The following is a 26,635-nucleotide window of genomic DNA, read 5'->3' on the forward strand; positions in this document are numbered from 1 at the left end:
CCCCCTCCCACTCACACCTGTACTCACACCCCCTCCCACTCACACCCTGTACCTCACACCCCCTCCCACATCACACCCTGTACCTCACACCCCCTCCCTCACCACCCTGTACCTCACCCCCTCCCCGCCACACCCTGTACCTCACACCCCCTCCCACTTCACACCCTGTACCTCACACCCCCTCCCCCGCCACACCCGGTACCTCACACCCCCTCCCACTCACACCCTTACCGCACACCCCCTCCCACTCCCACCCTGTACCTCACACCCCCTCCCACGCACACCCCTGTACCTCACACCCCCTCCCTCCACACCCTGTACCTCACACCCCCTCCCACTCACACCCTGTACCTCACACCCCCTCCCACTCACACCCTGTACCTCACACCCCTCCACCTCACACCCTGTACCTCACACCCCTCCCACTCACACCCTGTACCTCACACCCCCTCCCACTCACACCCTGTACCTCACACCCCCTCCCACTCACACCCTGTACTCACACCCCCTCCCCTCCACACCCTGACCTCACACCCCCTCCCACTCACACCCTGTACCTCACACCCCCTCCCCGCCACACCCTGTACCTCACACCCCCTCCCACTCACACCCTGTACCTCACACCCCCTCCCACTCACACCCTGTACCTCACACCCCCTCCCACTCACACCCTGTACCTCACACCCCCTCCCACTCACACCCTGTACCTCACACCCCCTCCCACTCACACCCTGTACCTCACACCCCCTCCCACTCACACCCTGTACCTCACACCCCCTCCCACTCACACCTGTACTCACACCCCTCCCACCTCACACCCTGTACCTCACCACCCCCTCCCACTCACACCCTGTACCTCACACCCCCTCCCACTCACACCCTGTACCTCACACCCCCTCCCACTCACACCCTGTACCTCACACCCCCTCCCACTCACACCCTGTACCTCACACCCCCTCCCACTCACACCCTGTACCTCACACCCCCTCCCACCTCACACCCTGTACCTCACACCCCCTCCCACTCACACCCTGTACCTCACACCCCCTCCCACTCACACCCTGTACCTCACACCCCCTCCCACTCACACCCTGTACCTCACACCCCCTCCCACTCACACACTGTACCTCACACCCCCTCCCACTCACCCTGTACCTCACCCCCCCTCCCACTCACACCCTGTACCTCACACCCCCTCCCACTCACACCCTGTACCTCACACCCCCTCCCACTCACACACCTCCACACCCCCTCCCCCGCCACACCCTGTACCTCACACCCTCTCCCACTCACACCATGTACCTCACACCCCCTCCCACTCACACACTGTACCTCACACCCCCTCCCACTCACACACTGTACCTCACACCCCCTCCCACTCACACCCTGTACCTCACACCCCCTCCCACTCACACCCTGTACCTCACACCCCCTCCCACTCACACCCTGTACCTCACACCCCCTCCCACTCACACCCTGTACCTCAACACCCCTCCCACTCCACACCTTTACCTCACACCCCCTCCCACTCACACCCTGTACCTCACACCCCCTCCCACTCACACCCTGTACCTCACACCCCCTCCCACTCACACCCTGTGACCCACTCCCCTCCCACACACCCTGTACCTCACACCCCCTCCCACTCACACCCTGTACCTCACACCCCCTCCCCGCCACACCCTGTACCTCACACCCCCTCCCACTCACACCCTGTACCTCACACCCCCTCCCACTCACACCCTGTACCTCACACCCCCTCCACTCACACCCTGTACCTCACACCCCTCCCACTCACACCCTGTACCTCACACCCCCCCTCCCACTCACACCCTGTACCTCACACCCCCTCCCACTCACACCCTGTACCTCACACCCCCCTCCCACTCACACACCCTGTACCTCACACCCCCTCCCACTCACACCCTGTAGCTCACACCCCCTCCCACTCACACCCTGTACCTCACACCCCCTCCCACTCACACACTGTACCTCACACCCCCTCCCCCTCACACCCTGTACCTCACACCCCCTCCCACTCACACCCTGTACCTCACACCCCCTCCCACTCACACCCTGTACCTCACACACCCTCCCACTCACACCCTGTACCTCACACCCCCTCCCACTCACACCCTGTACCTCACACCCCCTCCCACTCACACACTGTACCTCACACCCCCTCCCACTCACACCCTGTACCTCACACCCCCTCCCACTCACACCCTGTACCTCACACCCCCTCCCACTCACACCCTGTACCTCACACCCCCTCCCACTCACACCCTGTACCTCACACCCCCTCCCACTCACACCCTGTACCTCACACCCCCTCCCACTCACACCCTGTACCTCACACCCCCTCCACTCACACCCTGTACCTCACACCCCCTCCCACTCACACCCTGTACCTCACACCCCCTCCCACTCACACCCTGTACCTCACACCCCCTCCCACTCACACCCTGTACCTCACACCCCCTCCCACTCACACCCTGTACCTCACACCCCCTCCCACTCACACCCTGTACCTCACACCCCCTCCCACTCACACCCTGTACCTCACACCCCCTCCCACTCACACCCTGTACCTCACACCCCCTCCCACTCACACCCTGTACCTCACACCCCCTCCCACTCACACCCTGTACCTCACACCCCCTCCACTCACACCCTGTACCTCACACCCCCTCCCACTCACACCCTGTACCTCACACCCCCTCCCACTCACACCCTGTACCTCACACCCCCTCCCACTCACACCCTGTACCTCACACCCCCTCCCACTCACACCCTGTACCTCACACCCCCTCCCACTCACACCCTGTACCTCACACCCCCTCCCCTCACACCCTGTACCTCACACCCCCTCCCACTCACACCCTGTACCTCACACCCCCTCCCACTCACACCCTGTTACCTCACACCCCCTCCCACTCACACCCTGTACCTCACACCCCCCTCCCACTCACACCCTGTACCTCACACCCCCTCCCACTCACACCCTGTACCTCACACCCCCTCCCACTCACACCCTGTACTCACCCCCCCTCCCACTCAACACCTGTACCTCCACACCCCCTCCCACTCACACCCTGTACCTCACACCCCTCCCACTCACACCCTGTACCTCACACCCCCCTCCCACTCACACCCTGTACCTCACACCCCCTCCCACTCACACCCTGTACCTCACCCCCCTCCCACTCACACCCTGTACCTCACACCCCCCTCCCACTCACACCCTGTACCTCACACCCCCTCCCACTCACACCCTGTACCTCACACCCCCTCCCCGCACACCCTGTACCTCACACCCCCTCCCACTCACACCCTGTACCTCACACCCCCTCCCACTCACACCCTGTACTCACACACCCCCTCCCTCCACTCACACCCTGTACCTCACACCCCCTCCCACTCACACCCTGTACCTCACACCCCCTCCCACTCACACCCTGTACCTCACACCCCCTCCCACTCACACCCTGTACCTCACACCCCCTCCCACTCACACCCTGTACCTCACACCCCACCCCCAACCACCACCCCCTGTACCTCACACACCCCCTCCCCTCACACACACCCTGTACCTCAACCCCCCTCCCCGCCACACCCTGTACCTCACACCCCTCCCACTCACACCCTGTACCTCACACCCCCTCCCACTCACACCCTGTACCTCACACCCCCTCCCACTCACACCCTGTACCTCACACCCCCCTCCCACTCACACCCTGTACCTCACACCCCCTCCACTCACACCCTGTACCTCACACCCCCCTCCCACTCACACACCCTGTACCTCACACCCCCTCCCACTCACACCCTGTACCTCACACCCCCTCCCACTCACACCCTGTACCTCACACCCCCTCCCACTCACACCCTGTACCTCACACCCCCTCCCACTCACACCCTGTACCTCACACCCCCTCCCACTCACACCCTGTACCTCACACCCCCTCCCACTCACACCCTGTACCTCACACCCCTCCCACTCACACCCTGTACCTCACACCCCCTCCCACTCACACCCCTGTACCTCACACCCCCTCCCACTCACACCCTGTACCTCACACCCCCTCCCCGCCACACCCTGTACCTCACACCCCTCCCACTCACACCCTGTACCTCACACCCCCTCCCACTCACACCCTGTACCTCACACCCCCCTCCCCTCACACCCTGTACCTCACACCCCCTCCCACTCACACCCTGTACCTCACACCCCCTCCCACTCACACCCTGTACCTCACACCCCCTCCCACTCACACCCTGTACCTCACACCCCCTCCCCACTCACCACTGTACCTCACACCCCCTCCCACTCACACCCTGTACCTCACACCCCCTCCCACTCACACCCTGTACCTCACACCCCCTCCCCACCTCACACCCTGATACCTCACACCCCCTCCCCGCCACACGCTGTACCTCACACCCCCTCCTACTCACACCCTGTACCTCACACCCCCTCTCCGCCACACCCTGTACCTCACACCCCCTCCCACTCACACCCTGTACCTCACACCCCTCACACCCTGTACCTCACACCCCCTCCCACTCACACCCTGTACCTCACACCCCCTCCCACTCACACCCTGTACCTCACACCCCCTCCCCTCCACACCCTGTACCTCACACCCCCTCCCCGCCACACCCTGTACCTCACACCCCTCCTACTCACACACCTGTACTCACACCCCCTCCCACTCACACCCTGTACCTCACACCCCCTCCCACTCACACCCTGTACCTCACACCCCCTCCCACTCACACCCTGTACCTCACACCCCCTCCCACTCACACCCTGTACCTCACACCCCCTCCCCTCACACCCTGTACCTCACACCCCCACCCCCCCACACCCAGTACCTCACACCCCCTCCCACGCACACACCCTGTACCTCACACCCCCTCCCACTCACACCCCTGTACCTCACACCCCCCCTCCCCTCCACACCTCCACTCACCCTGTACCTCACACCCCCTCCCACTCACACCCTGTACCTCACACCCCCTCCCACTCACACCCTGTACCTCACACCCCCTCCCACTCACACCTGTACCTCACACCCCCCCTCCCACTCACACCCTGTACCTCACACCCCTCCCCCTCACACCCTGTACCTCACACCCCCTCCACTCACACCCTGTACCTCACACCCCCCCCCCCCCCTCCCACTCACACACCCTGTACCTCACACCCCCTCCCACTCACACCCTGTACCTCACACCCCCTCCCACTCACACCCTGTACCTCACACCCCCTCCCACCACACCCTGTACCTCACACCCCTCCCACTCACACCCTGTACCTCACACCCCCTCCCCGCCACACCCTGTACCTCACACCCCCTCCCACTCACACCCTGTACCTCACACCCCCTCCCCGCCACACCCTGTACCTCACACCCCCTCCCACTCACACCCTGTACCTCACACCCCTCTCCCCCCACACACCCTGTACCTCACACTCCCTCCCACTCACACCCTATACCTCACACCGCCTCCCACTCACACCCTGTACCTCACACCCCCTCCCCGTCACACCCTGTAACTCACACCCCCTCCCACTCACACCCTGTACCTCACACCCCCCTCCCCGCCACCCCTGTACCTCACACCCCCACCCACTCACACCCTGTACCTCACACCCCCTCCCACTCACACCCTGTACCTCACACCCCCTCCCACTCACACCCTGTACCTCACACCCCCTTCCCGCCACACCCTGTACCTCACACCCCCTCCCACTCACCCTGTATCTCACAGCCACTCCCAACCACACCCTGTACCTCACACCCCCTCCCACTCACACCCTGTACCTCACACCCCCTCCCACTAACAACCTGTAGCTCACACACCCTCCCCGCCACACCCTGTACCTCACACACCCTCCCACTCACACCCTGTACCTCACAACCCCTCCCACTCATACCCTGTACCTCACACCCCCTCCCACTCACACCCTGTACCTCACACACCCCTCCCACTCACACCCTGTACCTCACACCCCCTCCCACTCACACCCTGTACCTCACACCCCCTCCCACTCACAGCCTGTACCTCACAGCCCCTCCCACTCACACCCTGTACCTCACACCTCCTCCCACTCACACCCTGTACCTCACACTCCCTCACACTCACACCCTTTACCTCACATCCCCTTCCACTCACACCCTTTACCTCACATCCCCTTCCACTCACACCCTGTACCTCACACCCCCTCCCACTCACACCCTGTACCTCACACCCCCTCCCACTCACACCCTGTACCTCACACCCCCTCCCACTCACACACTGTACCTCACACCCCCTCCCCACCACACCCTGTACCTCACTCCCCCTCCCACTCACACCCTGTACCTCACACCCCCTCCCACTCACACCTGTACCTCACACCCCCTCCCCGCCACACACCTGTACCTCACACCCCCTCCCACTCAAACCCTGTATCTCACACCCCTCCCACTCACACCCTGTACCTCACACCCCCTCCCACTCCACACCCTGTACCTCACACCCCCTCCCCACCACACCCTGTACCTCACACCCCCTCCCACTCACACCCTGTACCTCACACCCCCTCCCACTCACACACTGTACCTCACACCCCCTCCCACTCACACCCTGTACCTCACACCCCCTCCCACGCACCACCCTGTAACTCACACACCCTCCCACTCACACCCTGTACCTCACACCCCCTCCCACTCACACCCTGTACCTCACACCCACTCCCACTCACACCCTGTACCTCACAACCCCTCCCACTCACACCCTGTACCTCACACCCCCTCCCACTCACACCCTGTACCTCACACCCCCTCCCACTCACACCCTGTACCTCACACCCCCTCCCACTCACACCCTGTACCTCTCAGCCCCTCCCACTCACACCCTGTACCTCACACCCCCTCCCCGCCACACCCTGTACCTCACACCCCCTCCCCGCCACACCCTGTACCTCACACCCCCTCCCACTCACACCCTGTACCTCACACCCCCTCCCACTCACACCCTGTACCTCACACCCCCTCCCTGCCACACCCTGTACCTCACAGCCCCTACCCGTCACACCCTGTACCGCACACCCCCTCCCACTCACACCCTGTACCTCACACCCCCTCCCACTCACACCCTGTACCTCACAGCCCCTCCCACTCACACCCTGTACCTCACACCCCTCCCACTCACACCATGTACCTCACACCCCCTCCACTCACACCGTGTACCTCACACCCCCTCCCACTCACACCCTGTACCTCACACCCCCTCCCACTCACACCCTGTACCTCACACCCCCTCCCACTCACACCCTGTACCTCACACCCCCTCCCCGCCACACCCTGTACCTCACACCCCCTCCCCGCCACACCCTGTACCTCACACCCCCTCCCACTCACACCCTGTACCTCACACCCCCTCCCACTCACACCCTGTACCTCACACCCCCTCCCACTCACACCCTGTACCTCACACCCCCTCCCCGCCACACCCTGTACCTCAGAGCCCCTCCCACTCACACCCTGTACCTCACACCCCCTCCCACTCACACCCTGTACCTCACACCCACTCCCCGCCACACCCTGTACCTCACACCCCCTCCCACTCACACCCTGTACCTCACACCCCCTCCCACTCACACCCTGTACCTCACAGCCCCTCCCCGCCACACCCTGTACCTCACACCTCCTCCCTGCCACACCCTGTACCTCACACCCCTTCCCACTCACACCCTGGACCTCACACCCCCTCCCACTCACACCCTGTACCTCACACCCCCTCCCACTCACACCCTGTACCTCACACCCCCTCCCCGCCACACCCTGTACCTCACACCCCCTCCCACTCACACCCTATACCTCACACCCCCTCCCACTCACACCCACTCCCCGCCACACCCTGTACCTCACACCCCCTCCCCGCCACACCCTGTACTTCACACCCCCTCCCACTCACACCCTGTACCTCACACCCCCTCCCCGCAACACCCTGTACCTCACACCCCCTCCCACTCACAACCCTGTACCTCACACCCCCTCCCACTCACACCCTGTACCTCACACCCCTCCCACTCACACCCCTGTACCTCACACCCCCTCCCACTCACACCCTGTACCTCACACCCCTTCCAACTCACACCCTGTACCTCACACCCCCTCCCACTCACACCCTGTACCTCACACCCCCTCCCACTCACACCCTGTACCTCACACCCCCTCCCACTCACACCCTGTACCTCACACCCCCTCCCACTCACACCCTGTACCTCACATCCCCTCCCACTCACACCCCCTCCCACTCACACCCCCTCCCACTCACACCCTGTAGCTCACATCCCCTCCCACTCACACCCTGTACCTCACACCCCCTCCCACTCACACCCTGTACCTCACACCCCCTCCCCGCCACACCCTGTACCTCACACCCCCTCCCACTCACACCCTGTACCTCACACCCCCTCCCCGCCACACCCTGTACCTCACACACCCTCCCCGCCACACCCTGTACCTCACACCCCCTCCCCGCCACACCCTGCACCTCACACCCCCTCCCACTCACACCCTGTACCTCACACCCCCGCCCCGCCACACCCTGTACCTCACACCCCCTCCCACTCACACCCTGTACCTCACACCCCCTCCCACTCACACCGTGTACCTCACACCCACTCCCACTCACACCCTGTACCTCACACCCCCTCCCACTCACACCCTGTACCTCACACCCCCTCCCACTCACACCCTGTACTTCACACCCCCTCCCACTCACACCCTGTACCTCACACCCCCTCCCACTCACACCCTGTACCTCACACCCCTCCTACTCACACCCTGTACCTCACACCTCCTCCCACTCACACCCTGTACCTCACACCCCCTGCCACTCACACCCTGTTCCTCACACCCCCTCCCACTCACACCCTGTTCCTCACAACCCCTCCCACTCACACCCTGTACCTCACACCCCCTCCCACTCACACCCTGTTCCTCACACCCCCTCCCACTCACACCCTGTACCTCACACCCCCTCCCCGCCACACCCTGTACCTCACACCTCCTCCCACTCACACCCTGTACCTCATTCCCCCTCCCACTCACACCCTGTACCTCACACGCCTCACACCCTGTACCTGACACCCCCTCCCACTCACACCCGGTACCTCACACCCCCTCCCACTCACACCCTGTACCTCACACCCCCTCCCCGCCACACCCTGTACCTCACACCCCCTCCCACTCACACACTGTACCTCACACCCCCTCACCACCACACCCTGTACCTCACACCCCCTCCCACTCACACCCTGTACCTCACACCCCCTCCCCGCCACACCCTATACCTCACACCCCCTCCCCGCCACACTCTGTACCTCACACCCCTCCTACTCACACCCTGTACCTCACACCCCCTCCCACTCACACCCTGTACCTCACACCCCCTCCCACTCACACCCTGTACCTCACACCCCCTCCCACTCACACCCTGTACCTCACACCCCCTCCCCGCCACACCCTGTACCTCACACCCCCTCCCCGCCACACGCTGTACCTCACACCCCCTCCCACTCACACCCTGTACCTCACACCCCCTCCCACTCACACCCTGTACCTCACACCCCCTCCCCGCCACACCCTGTACCTCACACCCCCTCCCCGCCACACGCTGTACATCACACTCCCTCCCACTCACACCCTATACCTCACACCGCCTCCCACTCACACCCTGTAACTCACACCCCCTCCCGCTCACACGCTGTACATCACACCACCTCCCACTCACACCCTGTACCTCACACCCCCTCCCACTCACACCCTGTACCTCACACCCCCTCCCACTCACACCCTGCACCTCACACCCCCTCCCACTCACACCCTGTACCTCACACCCCCTCCCACTCACACCCTGTACCTCACACCCCCTCCCACTCACACACTGTACCTCACACCCCCTCCCACTCACACACTGTACCTCACACCCCCTCCCACTCACACCCTGTAGCTCACACCCCCTCCCCGCCACACCCTGTACCTCACACCCCCTCCCACTCACACCCTGTACCTCACACCCCCTCCCCGCCACACCCTGTACCTCACACCCCCTCCCACTCACACCCTGTACCTCACACCCTCTCCCCGCCACACCCTGTACCTCACACTCCCTCCCACTCACACCCTATACCTCACACCGCCTCCCACTCACACCCTGTACCTCACACCCCCTCCCCGTCACACCCTGTAACTCACACCCCCTCCCACTCACACCCTGTACCTCACACCCCCTCCCCGCCACACGCTGTACCTCACACCCCCACCCACTCACACCCTGTACCTCACACCCCCTCCCACTCACACCCTGTACCTCACACCCCCTCCCACTCACACCCTGTACCTCACACCCCCTTCCCGCCACACCCTGTACCTCACACCCCCTCCCACTCACCCTGTATCTCACAGCCCCTCCCAACCACACCCTGTACCTCACACCCCCTCCCACTCACACCCTGTACCTCACACCCCCTCCCACTAACAACCTGTAGCTCACACACCCTCCCCGCCACACCCTGTACCTCACACACCCTCCCACTCACACCCTGTACCTCACAACCCCTCCCACTCATACCCTGTACCTCACACCCCCTCCCACTCACACCCTGTACCTCACACACCCTCCCACTCACACCCTGTACCTCACACCCCCTCCCACTCACACCCTGTACCTCACACCCCCTCCCACTCACAGCCTGTACCTCACAGCCCCTCCCACTCACACCCTGTACCTCACACCCCCTCCCACTCACACCCTGTACCTCACACTCCCTCCCACTCACACCCTGTACCTCACACCCCCTCCCACTCACACCCTGTACCTCACACCCCCTCCCACTCACACCCTGTACCTCACACCCCCTCCCACTCACACCCTGTACCTCACACCCCCTCCCACTCACACCCTGTACCTCACACCCCCTCCCACTCACACACTGTACCTCACACCCCCTCCCCACCACACCCTGTACCTCACACCACCTCCCACTCACACCCTGTACCTCACACCCCCTCCCACTCACACACTGTACCTCACACCCCCTCCCCGCCACACCCTGTACCTCACACCCCCTCCCACTCAAACCCTGTATCTCACAGCCCCTCCCAATCACACCCTGTACCTCACACCCCCTCCCCGCCACACCCTGTACCTCACACCCCCTCCCCACCACACCCTGTACCTCACACCCCCTCCCACTCACACCCTGTACCTCACACCCCCTCCCACTCACACACTGTACCTCACACCCCCTCCCACTCACACACTGTACCTCACACCCCCTCCCACTCACACCCTGTACCTCACACCCCCTCCCCGCCCCACCCTGTAACTCACACACCCTCCCACTCACACCCTGTACCTCACACCCCCTCCCACTCACACCCTGTACCTCACACCCACTCCCACTCACACCCTGTACCTCACACCCCCTCCCACTCACACCCTGTACCTCACACCCCCTCCCACTCACACCCTGTACCTCACACCCCCTCCCACTCACACCCTGTACCTCACACCCCCTCCCACTCACACCCTGTACCTCTCAGCCCCTCCCACTCACACCCTGTACCTCACACCCCCTCCCCGCCACACCCTGTACCTCACACCCCCTCCCCGCCACACCCTGTACCTCACACCCCCTCCCACTCACACCCTGTACCTCACACCCCCTCCCACTCACACCCTGTACCTCACACCCCCTCCCCACCACACCCTGTACCTCACACCCCCTCCCTTTCACACCCTGTACCTCACACCCCCTCCCACTCACACACTGTACCTCACACACCCTCCCACTCACACCCTGTACCTCACACCCCCTCCCACTCACACCCTGTACCTCACACCCCCTCCCACTCACACCCTGTACCTCACACCCCCTCCCACTCACACCCTGTACCTCACAGCCCCTCCCCGCCACACCCTGTACCTCACACCCCCTCCCACTCACACCCTGTACCTCACACCCCCTCCCACTCACACCCTGTACCACACACTCCCTCCCACTCACACCCTGTACCTCACACCCCCTCCCACTCACACCCTGTACCTCACACCCCCTCCCACTCACACCCTGTACCTCACACCCCCTCCCACTCACACACTGTACCTCACACCCCCTCCCCGCCACACCCTGTACCTCACACCCCCTCCCACTCACACCCTGTACCTCACACCCCCTCCCCGCCACACCCTGTACCTCACACCCCCTCCCACTCACACCCTGTACCTCACACCCACTCCCACTCACACCCTGTACCTCACACCCCTTCCCACTCACACCCTGTACCTCACAGCCCCTCCCACTCACACCCTGTACCTCACACTCCCTCCCACTCACACCCTGTACCTCACACCCCCTCCCCGCCACACCCTGTACCTCACACCCCCTCCCACTCACACCCTGTACTTCACACCCCCTCCCACTCACACCCTGTACCTCACACCCCCTCCCACTCACACCCTGTACCTCACACCCCCTCCCACTCACACCCTGTACCTCACACCCCCTCCCCGCCACACCCTGTACCTCACACCCCCTCCCACTCACACCCTGTACCTCACACCCCCTCCCTGCCACACCCTGTACCTCACACCCCCTCCCACTCACACCCTGTACCTCACACCCCCTCCCTGCCACACCCTGTACCTCACACTCCCTCCCACTCACACCCTGTACCTCACACCCCCTCCCACTCACACCCTGTACCTCACACTCCCTCCCACTCACACCCTGTACCTCACACCCCCTCCCCGCCACACCCTGTACCTCATACCCCCTCCCACTCACACCCCCTCCCACTCACACCCTGTACCTCACACCCCCTCCCACTCACACCCTGTACCTCACACCCACTTCCACTCACACCCTGTACCTCACACCCCCTCCAACTCACACCCTGTACCTCACACCCCCTCCCACTCACACCCTGTACCTCACACCCCCTCCCACTCACACCCTGTACCTCACACACCCTCCCACTCACACCCTGTACCTCACACCCCCTCCCACTCACACCCTGTACCTCACACCCCCTCCCACTCATACCCCCTCCGACTCACCCCTCCTCCCACTCACACCCTGTACCTAACACCCCCTCACACTCACACCCTGTACCTCACACCCCCTCCCACTCACACACTGTACCTCACACCCCTCCCACTGACACCCTGTACCTCACACCCCCTCCCACTCACACCCTGTACCTCACACCCCCTCCCCGCACACCCTGTACCTCATACCCCCTCCCACTCACACCCTGTGTCTCACACCCCCTCCCCGCCACACCCTGTACCTCACACCCCCTCCCCGCCACACGCTGTACCTCACACCCCCTCCCACTAACACCCTGTACCTCACACCCCCTCCCACTAACACCCTGTACCTCACACCCCCTCCCACTCACACCCTGTACCTCACACCCCCTCCCCGCCACACCCTGTACCTCACACCCCCTCCCACTCACACCCTGTACCTCACACCCCGCCCCGCCACACCCTGTACCTCACACCCCTTCCCCGCCACACCCTGTACCTCACATCCCCTCCCACTCACACCCTGTACCTCACACCCCCTCCCACTCACACCCTGTACCTCACACCCCCTCCCACTCACACCCTGTACCTCACACCCCCTCCCACTCACACCCTGTACCTCACACCCCCTCCCCGCCACACCCTGTACCTCACACCCCCTCCCACTCACACCCTGTACCTCACACCCCCTCCCACTCACACCCTGTACCTCACACCCCCTCCCACTCACACCCTGTACCTCACACCCCCTCCACTCACACCCTGTACCTCACACCCCCTCCACTCACACCCTGTACCTCACACCCCCTCCACTCACACCCTGTACCTCACACCCCTCCCACTCACACCCTGTACCTCACACCCCCTCCCACTCACACCCTGTACCTCACACCCCCTCCCCGTCACACCCTGTACCTCACACCCCCTCCCACTCACACCCTGTGTCTCACACCCCCTCCCACTCACACACTGTACCTCACACCCCCTCCCCACCACACCCTGTACCTCACACCCCCTCCCACTCACACCCTGTACCTCACACCCCCTCCCACTCACACCCTGTACCTCACAGCCCCTCCCACTCATACCCTGTACCTCACACGCCCTCCAACTCACACCCTGTACCTCACACCCCCTCCCACTCACACCCTGTACCTCACACACCCTCCCACTCACACCTTGTACCTCACACCCCCTCCCACTCACACCCCCTCTGACTCACACCTCCTCCGACTCACCCCTCCTCCCACTCACACCCTGTACCTAACACCCCCTCACACTCACACCCTGTACCTCACACCCCCTCCCACTCACACCCTGTACCTCACACCCCCTCCCACTGACACCCTGTACCTCACACCCCCTCCCACTCACACCCTGTACCTCACACCCACTCCCACTCACACCCTGTACCTCACACCCCCTCTCCACTAACACCCTGTACCTCACACCCCCTCCCACTAACACCCTGTACCTCACACCCCCTCCCACTCACACCCTGTACCTCACACCCACTCCCACTCACACCCTGTACCTCACACCCCCTCCCACTCACATCCTGTACCTCACACCCCCTCCCACTCACACCCTGTACCTCACACCCCCTCCCACTCACACCCTGTACCTCACACCCCCTCCCACTCACACCCTGTACCTCACACCCCCTCCCACTCACACCCTGTACCTCACACCCCCTCCCACTCACACCCTGTACCTCACACCCCCTCCCACTCACACCCTGTACCTCACACCCCCTCCCACTCACACCCTGTACCTCACACCCCCTCCCACTCACACCCTGTACCTCACACCCCCTCCCACTCACACCCTGTACCTCACACCCCCTCCCCGCCACACCCTGTACCTCACACCCCCTCCCACTCACACCCTGTACCTCACACCCCCTCCCACTCACACCCTGTACCTCACACCCCCTCCCAGCCACACCCTGTACCTCACACCCCCTCCCACTCACACCCTGTACCTCACACCCCCTCCCACTCACACCCTGTACCTCACACCCCCTCCCATCCACACCCTGTACCTCACACCCCCTCCCACTCACACCCTGTACCTCACACCACCTCCCACTCACACCCTGTACCTCACACCCCCTCCTACTCACACCCTGTACCTCACACCCACTCCCACTCACACCCTGTACCTCACACCCCCTCCCACTCACACCCTGTACCTCACACCCCCTCCCACTCACACCTGTACCTCACACCCCCTCCCACTCACACCCTGTACCTCACACCCCCTCCCACTCACACCCTGTACCTCACACCCCCTCCCACTCACACCCTGTACCTCACACCCCCTTCCACTCACACCCTGTACCTCACACCCCCTCCAACTCACACCCTGTACCTCACACCCCCTCCCACTCACACCCTGTACCTCACAGGCCCCTCCCACTCACACCCTGTACCTCACACCCCCCTCCAACTCACACCCTGTACCTCACACCCCCTCCCACTCACACCCTGTACCTCACACACCCTCCCAGTCACACCCTGTACCTCACACCCCCCTCCCACTCACACCCTGTACCTCACACCCCCTCCCACTCATACCCCCTCCGACTCACCCCTCCTCCCACTCACACCCTGTACCTAACACCCCCTCACACTCACACCCTGTACCTCACACCCCCTCCCACTCACACCCTGTACCTCACACCCCTTCCCACTGACACCCTGTACCTCACACCCCCTCCCACTCACACCCTGTACCTCACACCCACTCCCACTCACACCCTGTACCTCACACCCCCTCCCACTAACACCCTGTACCTCACACCCCCTCCCACTAACACCCTGTACCTCACACCCCCTCCCACTCACACCCTGTACCTCACACCCACTCCCACTCACACCCTGTACCTCACACCCCCTCCCACTAACACCCTGTACCTCACACCCCCTCCCACTCACACCCTGTACCTCACACCCCTTCCCACTGACACCCTGTACCTCACACCCCCTCCCACTCACACCCTGTACCTCACACCCACTCCCACTCACACCCTGTACCTCACACCCCCTCCCACTCACATCCTGTACCTCACACCCCCTCCCACTCACACCCTGTACCTCACACCCCCTCCCACTCACATCCTGTACCTCACACCCCCCTCCCACTCACACCCTGTACCTCACACCCCCTCCCACTCACATCCTGTACCTCACACCCCCTCCCACTCACACCCTGTACCTCACACCCCCTCCCACTCACACCCTGTACCTCACACCCCCTCCCACTCACACCCTGTACCTCATACCCCCTCCCCGCCACACCCTGTACCTCACACCCCCCTCCCACTCACACCCTGTACCTCACACCCCCTCCCACTCACACCCTGTACCTCATACCCCCTCCCCGCCACAACCCTGTACCTCACACCCCCTCCCACTCACACCCTGTACCTCACACCCCCTCCCACTCACACCCTGTACCTCATACCCCCTCCCCGCCACACCCTGTACCTCACACCCCCTCCCACTCACACCCTGTACCTCACACCCCCCTCCCACTCACACCCTGTACCTCACACCCCCTCCCACTCACACCCTGTACCTCACACCCACTCCCCGCCACACCCTGTACCTCACACTCCCTCCCACTCACACCCTGTACCTCACACCCCCTCCTACTCACACCCTGTACCTCACACCCACTCCCACTCACACCCTGTACCTCACACCCCCTCCCACTCACACCCTGTACCTCACACCCCCTCCCACTCACACCCTGTACCTCACACCCCCTCCCACTCACACCCTGTACCTCACACCCCCTCCCACTCACACCCTGTACCTCACACCCCCTCCCACTCACACCCTGTACCTCACACCCCCTTCCACTCACACCCTGTACCTCACACCCCCTCCAACTCACACCCTGTACCTCACACCCCCTCCCACTCACACCCTGTACCTCACAGCCCCTCCCACTCACACCCTGTACCTCACACCCCCTCCAACTCACACCCTGTACCTCACACCCCCTCCCACTCACACCCTGTACCTCACACACCCTCCCAGTCACACCCTGTACCTCACACCCCCTCCCACTCACACCCTGTACCTCACACCCCCTCCCACTCATACCCCCTCGACCTCACCCCTCCTCCCACTCACACCCTGTACCTAACACCCCCTCACACTCACACCCTGTACCTCACACCCCCTCCCACTCACACCCTGTACCTCACACCCCTTCCCACTGACACCCTGTACCTCACACCCCCTCCCACTCACACCCTGTACCTCACACCCCCTCCCACTCACACCCTGTACCTCACACCCCCTCCCACTAACACCCTGTACCTCACACCCCCTCCCACTAACACCCTGTACCTCACACCCCCTCCCACTCACACCCTGTACCTCACACCCACTCCCACTCACACCCTGTACCTCACACCCCTCCCACTAACACCCTGTACCTCACACCCCCTCCCACTCACACCCTGTACCTCACACCCCCTCCCACTGACACCCTGTACCTCACACCCCCTCCCACTCACACCCTGTACCTCACACCCACTCCCACTCACACCCTGTACCTCACACCCCCTCCCACTCACATCCTGTACCTCACACCCCCTCCCACTCACACCCTGTACCTCACACCCCCTCCCACTCACATCCTGTACCTCACACCCCCTCCCACTCACACCCTGTACCTCACACCCCCTCCCACTCACACCCTGTACCTCACACCCCCTCCCACTCACACCCTGTACCTCATACCCCCTCCCCGCCACACCCTGTACCTCACACCCCCTCCCACTCACACCCTGTACCTCACACCCCCTCCCACTCACACCCTGTACCTCACACCCCCTCCCACTCACACCCTGTACCTCATACCCCCTCCCCGCCACACCCTGTACCTCACACCCCCCTCCCACTCACACCCTGTACCTCACACCCCCTCCCACTCACACCCTGTACCTCATACCCCCTCCCCGCCACACCCTGTACCTCACACCCCCTCCCACTCACACCCTGTACCTCACACCCCCTCCCACTCACACCCTGTACCTCACACCCACTCCCCGCCACACCCTGTACCTCACACCCCCTCCCACTCACACCCTCTACCTCACACCCCCTCCCACTCACACCCTGTACCTCACACCCCATCCCTGCCACACCCTGTACCTCACACCTCCTCCCACTCACACCCTGTACCTCACACCCCCTCCCCGCCACACCCTGTACCTCACACCCCCTCCCACTCACACCCTGTACCTCATAACCCCTCCCCGCCACACCCTGTACCTCACACCCCCTCCCACTCACACCCTGTACCTCATAACCCCCTCCCCGCCACACCCTGTACCTCACACCCCCTCCCACTCACACCCTGTACCTCACACCCCCTCCCACTCACACCCTGTACCTCATAGCCCCTCCCCGCCACACCCTGTACCTCACACCCCCTCCCACTCATACCCTGTACCTCACACCCCCTCCCCGCCACACCCTGTACCTCAAACCCCCTCCCACTCACACCCTGTGTCTCACACCCCCTCCCACTCACAACCTGTACCTCACACCCCCTCCCACTCACACCCTGTACCTCACACCCCCTCCCACTCACACCCTGTACCTCACACCCCCTCCCACTCACACCCTGTACCTCACACCCCCTCCCACTCACACCCTGTACCTCACACCCCCTCCCCGCCACACCCTGTACCTCACACCCCCTCCCACTCATACCCTGTACCTCACACCCCCTCCCACTCACACCCTGTACCTCACACCCCCTCCCACTCACACCCTGTACCTCACACCCCCTCCCCGCCACACCCTGTACCTCACACCCCCTCCCACTCACACCCTGTACCTCACACCCCCTCCCCTCCACACCCTGTACCTCACACGCCCTCCCACTCACACCCTGTACCTCACACCCACTCCCCTCCACACCCTGTACCTCACACCCCCTCCCACTCACACCCTGTACCTCACACCCCCTCCCACTCACACCCTGTACCTCACACCCCCTCCCCGCCACACCCTGTACCTCACACCCCCTCCCACTCACGCCCTGTACCTCACACCTCCTCCCCGCAACACCCTGTACCTCACACCCCCTCCCACTCACACCCTGTACCTCACACCCCCTCCCACTCACACCCTGTACCTCACACCGCCTCCCACTCACACCCTGTACCTCACACCCCCTCCCACTCACACCCTGTACCTCACACTCCCTCCCACTCACACCCTGTACCTCACGCCCCCTCCCACTCACACCCTGTACCTCACACCGCCTCCCACTCACACCCTGTACCTCACACCCCCTCCCACTCACACCCTGTACCTCACACCCCCTCCCACTCACACCCTGTACCTCACACCCCCTCCCCGCCACACCCTGTACCTCACACCCCCTCCCACTCACGCCCTGTACCTCACACCTCCTCCCCGCAACACCCTGTACCTCACACCCCCTCCCACTCACACCCTGTACCTCACACCCCCTCCCACTCACACCCTGTACCTCACACCGCCTCCCACTCACACCCTGTACCTCACACCCCCTCCCACTCACACCCTGTGTCTCACACCCCCTCCCACTCACACCCTGTACCTCACACCCCCTCCCACTCACACCCTGTACCTCACACCCCCTCCCACTCACACCCTGTACCTCACACCCACTCCCCGCCACACCCTGTACCTCACACCCCCTCCCCACCACACCCTGTACTTCACACCCCCTCCCACTCACACCCTGTACCTCACACCCCCTCCCCACCACACCCTGTACCTCACACCCCCTCCCACTCACACCCTGTACCTCACACCCCCTCCCCGCCCCACCCTATAACTCACACCCCCTCCCCACCACACCCTGTACCTCACACCCCCTCCCACTCACACCCTGTACCTCACACCCCCTCCCACTCACACCCTGTACCTCACACCCCCCTCCCACTCACACCCTGTACCTCACACCCCCTCCCCTCCACACCCTGTACCTCACACCCCCTCCCACTCACACCCTGTACCTCACACCCCCTCCCCTCCACACCCTGTACCTCACACCCCCTCCCACTCACACCCTGTACCTCACACCCCTTCCCACTCACACCCTGTACCTCACACCCCCTCCCACTCACACCCTGTACCTCACACTCCCTCCCACTCACACCCTGTACCTCACACCCCCTCCCACTCAAACCCTGTACTTCACACCCCCTCCCACTCACACCCTGTACTTCACACCCCCTCCCACTCACACCCTGTACCTCACACCCCCTCCCCGCCACACCCTGTACCTCACAGCCCCTCCCACTCAAACCCTGTACTTCACACCCCCTCCCACTCACACCCTGTACCTCACACCCCCTCCCCGCCACACCGTGTACCTCACACCCCCTCCCACTCAAACCCTGTACTTCACACCCCCTCCCACTCACACCCTGTGCCTCACACACCCTCCCCGCCACACCCTGTACCTCACACCCCCTCCCACTCACACCCTGTACCTCACACCCCCTCCCACTCACACCCTGTACCTCACACCCCCTCCCACTCACACCCTGTACCTCACACCCCCTCCCCGCCACACCCTGTACCTCACACCCCCCTCCCACTCACACCCTGTACCTCACACCACTCCCCGCCACACCCTGTACCTCACACCCCCTCCCACTCACACCCTGTACCTCACACCCCCTCCTACTCACACCCTGTACCTCACACCGCCTCCCACTCACACCCTGTACCTCACACCCCCTCCCACTCACACCCTGTACCTCACTCCCATTCACTCGGCGGGGGGGGGGGGGGGGGGGGGGGGGGGGCCGGGGGGGAGATATTCACTTAGGGGGAGTGGCAGGATGAGGCACTCACTTGGGTGAAGGGGAGGGAGGAGGGGGAGATACTCAGGGGGAGGAGGGGAAACACTCGGGGGGGAGGAGGGGCAGACACTCACTCGGGGGGGAGGACGAGACACTAATTCGGTGCGGGGGACGAGACACTCAGTCGGTGGGGGGGACGAGACACTCAGTCGGTGGGGGGGGGACGAGACACTCAGTCGGTGGGGGGGGGACGAGACACTCACTCGGTGGGGGGGACGAGACACTCACTCGGTGGGGGGGACGAGACACTCACTCGGTGGGGGGGACGAGACACTCACTCGGTGGGGGGCGGAGAGTTAGGGGGAGGGGCAGGAAGAGACTGGGGGGGAGGGGCAGACGAGACTGGGGGGGAGGGGCAGACGAGACTGGGGGGAGGGGCAGGACGAGACGGGGGGGAGGGGCAGACGAGACTCGGGGGGAGGGGCAGACGAGACTGGGGGGGAGGGGCAGACGAGACTGGGGGGGAGGGGCAGACGAGACTGGGGGGGAGGGGCAGACGAGACTGGGGGGGTACAGGCCGGGACACTCACCCAGGGGAATGAGCAGGATCCTCAGGTAGTTGAGCCAGTCAGAGGTTTTGTTGCCGAGCTGCTCCACAAAGAATCTCAGGATGGCGCTGAGATAACTCTGCCCACCGATAGCTGCCACCTTCACTGGCCGAGGCATCTGGGCATTACAGTTACAGCTGTCGGATTGGAACGAGGCCAAGGAGTTAGCACAGCAAGGTTAGCTTGGAGCAGCAAATCCTTAAACCCCGGACCCCCCAAACCCTGCCCCCAATCCCCCCAAACCCTGCCCCCAACCCTGTCCCCAACCCCAGAAACCCCGCAAACCCCAAAACCCCGCCCCCAAAACCCTGGCCCCATACCCCAAACCCTGTCCCCAAAACCTGTCCCCAACCCCAGAAACCCCGCAAACCCCAAAACCCTGCCCCCAAAACCCTGGCCCCATACCCCAAACCCTGTCCCCAACCCTCAAACCCTGTCCCCAACCCTCAAACCCTGTCCCCAACCCTCAAACCCTGTCCCCAACCCTGTCCCCAAAACCCTGCCCCCAAAACCCCCAAACCCTGTCCTCAACCCCCAAACCCTGCCCCCAACCCTGCCCCCCAAACCCTGCCCCCCAAACCCTGTCCCCAAAACCCTGCCCCCAAAACCCCCAAACCCTGTCCCCAAAACCCCCAAACCCTGCCCCCAACCCTGTCCCCAAAACCCTGCCCCGAACGCCAGAAAACCCCCAAACCCTGCCCCCAACCCCCAAACCCTGCTCCCAAACCCTGCCCCCCAAACCCTGTCCCCAACCCTGCCCCTCAAACCCTGTCCCCAACCCTGTCCGCAAAACCCTGCCCCCAAAACCCCCAAACCCTGTCCCCAAAACCCCCAAACCCTGCCCCCAACCCTGTCCCCAAAACCCTGCCCCGAACGCCAGAAAACCCCCAAACCCTGCCCCCAACCCCCAAACCCTGCTCCCAAACCCTGCCCCCCAAACCCTGTCCCCCAACCCTGCCCCTCAAACCCTGTCCCCAACCCTGTCCCCAAAACTCTGCCCCCAAAACCCCCAAACCCTGTCCCCCAAAACCCCCCAAACCCTGCCCCCAACCCTGTCCCCAAAACCCTGACCCGAACGCCAGAAAACCCCCAAACCCTGCCCCCAACCCCCAAACCCTGCTCCCAAACCCTGTTCCCAAACCCCCAAACCCTGCCCCCAACCCCAGAAACCCCGCAAACCCCAAAACCCTGCCCCCAAACCCTGTCCCCAAACCATGTCCCCAAAACCTGCCCCCAACCCCAGAATCCCCGCAAACCCCAAAACCCTGCCCCCAAACCCTGTTCCCAAACCCTGTTCCCAAACCCTGTCCCCAAAACCTGCCCCCAACCCCAGAATCCCCGCAAACCCCAAAACCCTGCCCCCAAACCATGTCCCCAAAACCCCAAACCCTGCCCCCATACCCTGTTCCCAAACCCTGTCCCCAAAACCCCCAAAACCTGCCCCCAACCCCAGAATCCCCGCAAACCCCAAAACCCTGCCCCCATACCCTGTTCCCAAACCCTGTCCCCAAAACCCCCAAAACCTGCCCCCAACCCCAGAATCCCCGCAAACCCCAAAACCCTGCCCCCAAACCATGTCCCCAAATCCCCAAACCCTGCCCCCAACCCCAGAAACCCCGCAAACCCCAAAACCCTGCCCCCAAACCCTGTTCCCAAACCCTGTTCCCAAACCCTGTCCCCAAAACCCCCAAACCCTGCCAACCCCAGAAACCCCGCAAACCCCAAAACCCTGCCCCCAAACCCCAAATCCTGCTCCCAAACCCTGTTCCCAAACCCTCTCTCCAAAACCCCCAAACCCTGCCCCCAACCCCAGAAACCCCGCAAACCCCAAAACCCTGCCCCCAAAACCCCCAAACCCTGCCCCCAACCCCAGAAACCCCGCAAATCCCAAAACCCTGCCCCCAACACCCCCAAACCCTGCCCCCAACCCCAGAAACCCCGCAAACCCCAAAACCCTGCCCCCAACCCCAGAAACCCCGCAAACCCCAAAACCCTGCCCCCAAAACACCCAAACCCTGCACCCAACCCCAGAAAACCCCAAACCCTGCCCCCAAAACCCCTAACCCTGCCCCCAAACCCTGTCCCCAGAAAACCCCAAAACCCTGCCCCCAACCCTCAAAACCCTGTCCCCAAAACCCCAAACCCTGCCCCCAACCCCCAAAACCCTGCCCCCAACCCCCAAAACCCTGTCCCCAAAACCCCAAAAACTCTGCCCCCGACCCCAAAAACTCTGCCCCGACCCCAGAAACCCCGCAAACCCCAACACCCTGCCCCCAAAACCCCCAAACCCTGCCCCCAACCCCAGAAACCCCGCAAATCCCAAAACCCTGCCCCCAACACCCCCAAACCCTGCCCCCAACCCCAGAAACCCCGCAAACCCCAAAACCCTGCCCCCAACCCCAGAAACCCCGCAAACCCCAAAACCCTGCCCCCAAAACACCCAAACCCTGCACCCAACCCCAGAAAACCCCAAACCCTGTCCCCAAAACCCCTAACCCTGCCCCCAAACCCTGTCCCCAGAAAACCCCAAAACCCTGCCCCCAACCCTCAAAACCCTGTCCCCAAAACCCCAAACCCTGCCCCCAACCCCCAAAACCCTGCCCCCAACCCCCAAAACCCTGTCCCCAAAACCCCAAAAACTCTGCCCCCGACCCCAAAAACTCTGCCCCCGACCCCAAAAACTCTGCCCCCGACCCCAAAAACTCTGCCCCCGACCCCAAAAACTCTGCCCCCGACCCCAAAAACTCTGCCCCCGACCCCAAAAACTCTGCCCCCGACCCCAAAAACTCTGCCCCCGACCCCAAAAACTCTGCCCCCGACCCCAAAAACTCTGCCCCCGACCCCAAAAACTCTGCCCCCGACCCCAAAAACTCTGCTCCCAAACCCTGACCCCAACTGCCAAATCCCTGACTCTAACCTCCCAAGTCCTGACCCCAATCCCCATAACCCTGAGCCCAACCCCCAAAACCCTGACCCCGACCCCAAAAACACTGACCCCAAAACCTGACCTCATCCCCCAAAACCCTGACCCTGACCCCAAAAACCCTGACCCTAAAAACCCTGACCCCAAAGCCCTGACCTCACCCCCCAAAACTCACAAACCCTGACCCCCATCTTCAAACCGTGACCCCATTACCCAAAACCATAAACTGTGACCCCCATTCTCCCAAACCCTGAACCCCATTCCCCCAAGCCCTAACCCCCAAATCCTAATCCCCTTTTCTCCCAAATTCTGAACCCAATTCTCCCCACACCTTGACCCTCAATCCCCACACCCTCAACCCCAATCCCCATCTACCAAACCCTGAATCCCAATTGCCTTTCCCCAAACTCTGGACCCCAATCCCCTTTCCCCCAAACCCTGAACCCCAATCCCCTTTCCAATAAAACCTTGAACCCTAACCCCCAATCCCCCCAAAACCCTGAACCACAATCTCCTTCCCCCCAAACACTGAACCCCAATCCCCTTTCCGCCAAACCCTGAACCCCAATCCCCTTTCAATTAAAACCTTGAACCCTAACCCCCAATCCCTGAACCCCAATCCCCTTTCCCCAAACCGTGAACCCTAATTCCCTTTCCAATAAAACCTTGAACCCCAACCCCCAATCCCCCCAAACCCTGAACCCCAATCCCCTTTCCCCCAAACCCTGAACCCCAATCCCCTTTCCCCCAAACCCTGAACCCCAATCCGCTTTCCAATAAAACCTTGAACCCTAACCCCCAATCCCGCTAAAGCCTGAACCCCAATCCCCTTCCCCCAAACCCTGAACCCCAATTCCCTTTCCAATAAAACCTTGACCCCAATCCTCCCAAACCCTGAACCCCAATCACCTTTCCCCCAAACCCTGAACCCTACTTTCCTTTCCAATAAAACCTTGAACCCCAACCCCCAATCCCCCCAAACCCTGAACCCCAATCCCCTAAACTCTGAATCCCAATCCCCATTCCAATAAAACCTTGAGCCCCATTCCCTCCAAACCCTGAATCCCAATCCCCATTCCAATAAAACCTTGAGCCCCATTCCCTCCAAACCCTGAATCCTAATCTCCTATTCACATAAAACCTTGAATCCCAATCCCCATTTCCCCCCAAACCTGGAATCCCAATCCCCGTTCCCCCAAAACTCACAAACCCTGATGCCCATTCCCCAACCCCACAAACATCTACCCCACAAATGAAGCCATACATCACTAAAGCCCACAAGCTCCTCTCACACACATCTGATCATTATTCCAGCCCCATAATAACTATGCAAACCTAAACCTCAAACAGCTACTCGACCACACACTAAAATCTGAGAGATCTTTCACATTCAGCTGAGAGCAGATGGAGCGTCAATTTAATATCTCCCTCAGCACTGACCCTCCGACATTGCCGCGCTCCCTCAGCACTGACCCTCCGACAGTGCGGCACTCCCTCAGTACTGACCCTCCGACAGTGCGGCGCTCCCTCAGCACTGACCCTCGACAGTGCGGCGCTCCCTCAGCACCGACCCTCCGACAGTGCGGCGCTCCCTCAGCACTGACCCTCCGACAGTGCGGCGCTCCCTCAGTACTGACCCTCCGACAGTGCGGCACTCCCTCAGTACTGACCCTCCGACAGTGCGGCGCTCCCTCAGCACTGACATCAGGAGGGTCAGCCTAGATTATGGGCGAAAGCTCTCTGCTACAATGTTTGTTCCCATGATCTTTCGGCCCCAAGGTGCACATGCTACAAGCTGAGCGCTAACTGCAGGATGGACGAGGACACAGGCACTAATCTTTACTGATGGATGTACTCACTAGCGCTGTATCCGTGTGAGGATGGCAGAGAGGCAGGTTTGAACCTCTATAATGGAGCACGTGCAAATGAAGGCTTTATTCTGTTCGAGGAGGAGCTCGGAGACATACTGTGGGGGAAGGTAGAAAGACAATGTCACGGAGAGAGAATCTCACTGTTAATAAGATTTCACACTGTACTAGTGAACAACACCAGGACTAAAAGGGTGAAATTACAAGGTCAGGTCACACACAGTAGACTTGAATTCCCTTGAGCATATGTGATTAAGGGGTGATCTAATCAAGGAGTTTCAAAGATGATTAAAGGATTCTATAGAGTTAA

General features: G+C 62.4%; 1 protein-coding gene across 1 annotated transcript in view; it reads right to left on the reverse strand.

The window, feature by feature from the left end:
* The window catches only part of LOC121274718 (phosphofurin acidic cluster sorting protein 1-like), a gene marked incomplete at its 3' end in the record, with an annotated part of 94,618 nt that overhangs the window by 43,452 nt on the left and 24,531 nt on the right, over positions 1-26,635 (reverse strand). Inside the window, exons 12-13 of the mRNA XM_041182049.1 lie at positions 26,317-26,423; positions 21,517-21,671 (exon numbers count right to left, since the gene is read on the reverse strand). Coding sequence (XP_041037983.1) covers positions 21,517-21,671; positions 26,317-26,423 — 262 coding nt within the window. The remainder of the gene's footprint in view (positions 1-21,516; positions 21,672-26,316; positions 26,424-26,635) is intronic.

Source organism: Carcharodon carcharias (assembly GCF_017639515.1).
Source record: "Carcharodon carcharias isolate sCarCar2 chromosome 37 unlocalized genomic scaffold, sCarCar2.pri SUPER_37_unloc_2, whole genome shotgun sequence".
Taxonomy (NCBI): Eukaryota; Metazoa; Chordata; class Chondrichthyes; order Lamniformes; family Lamnidae; genus Carcharodon; species Carcharodon carcharias.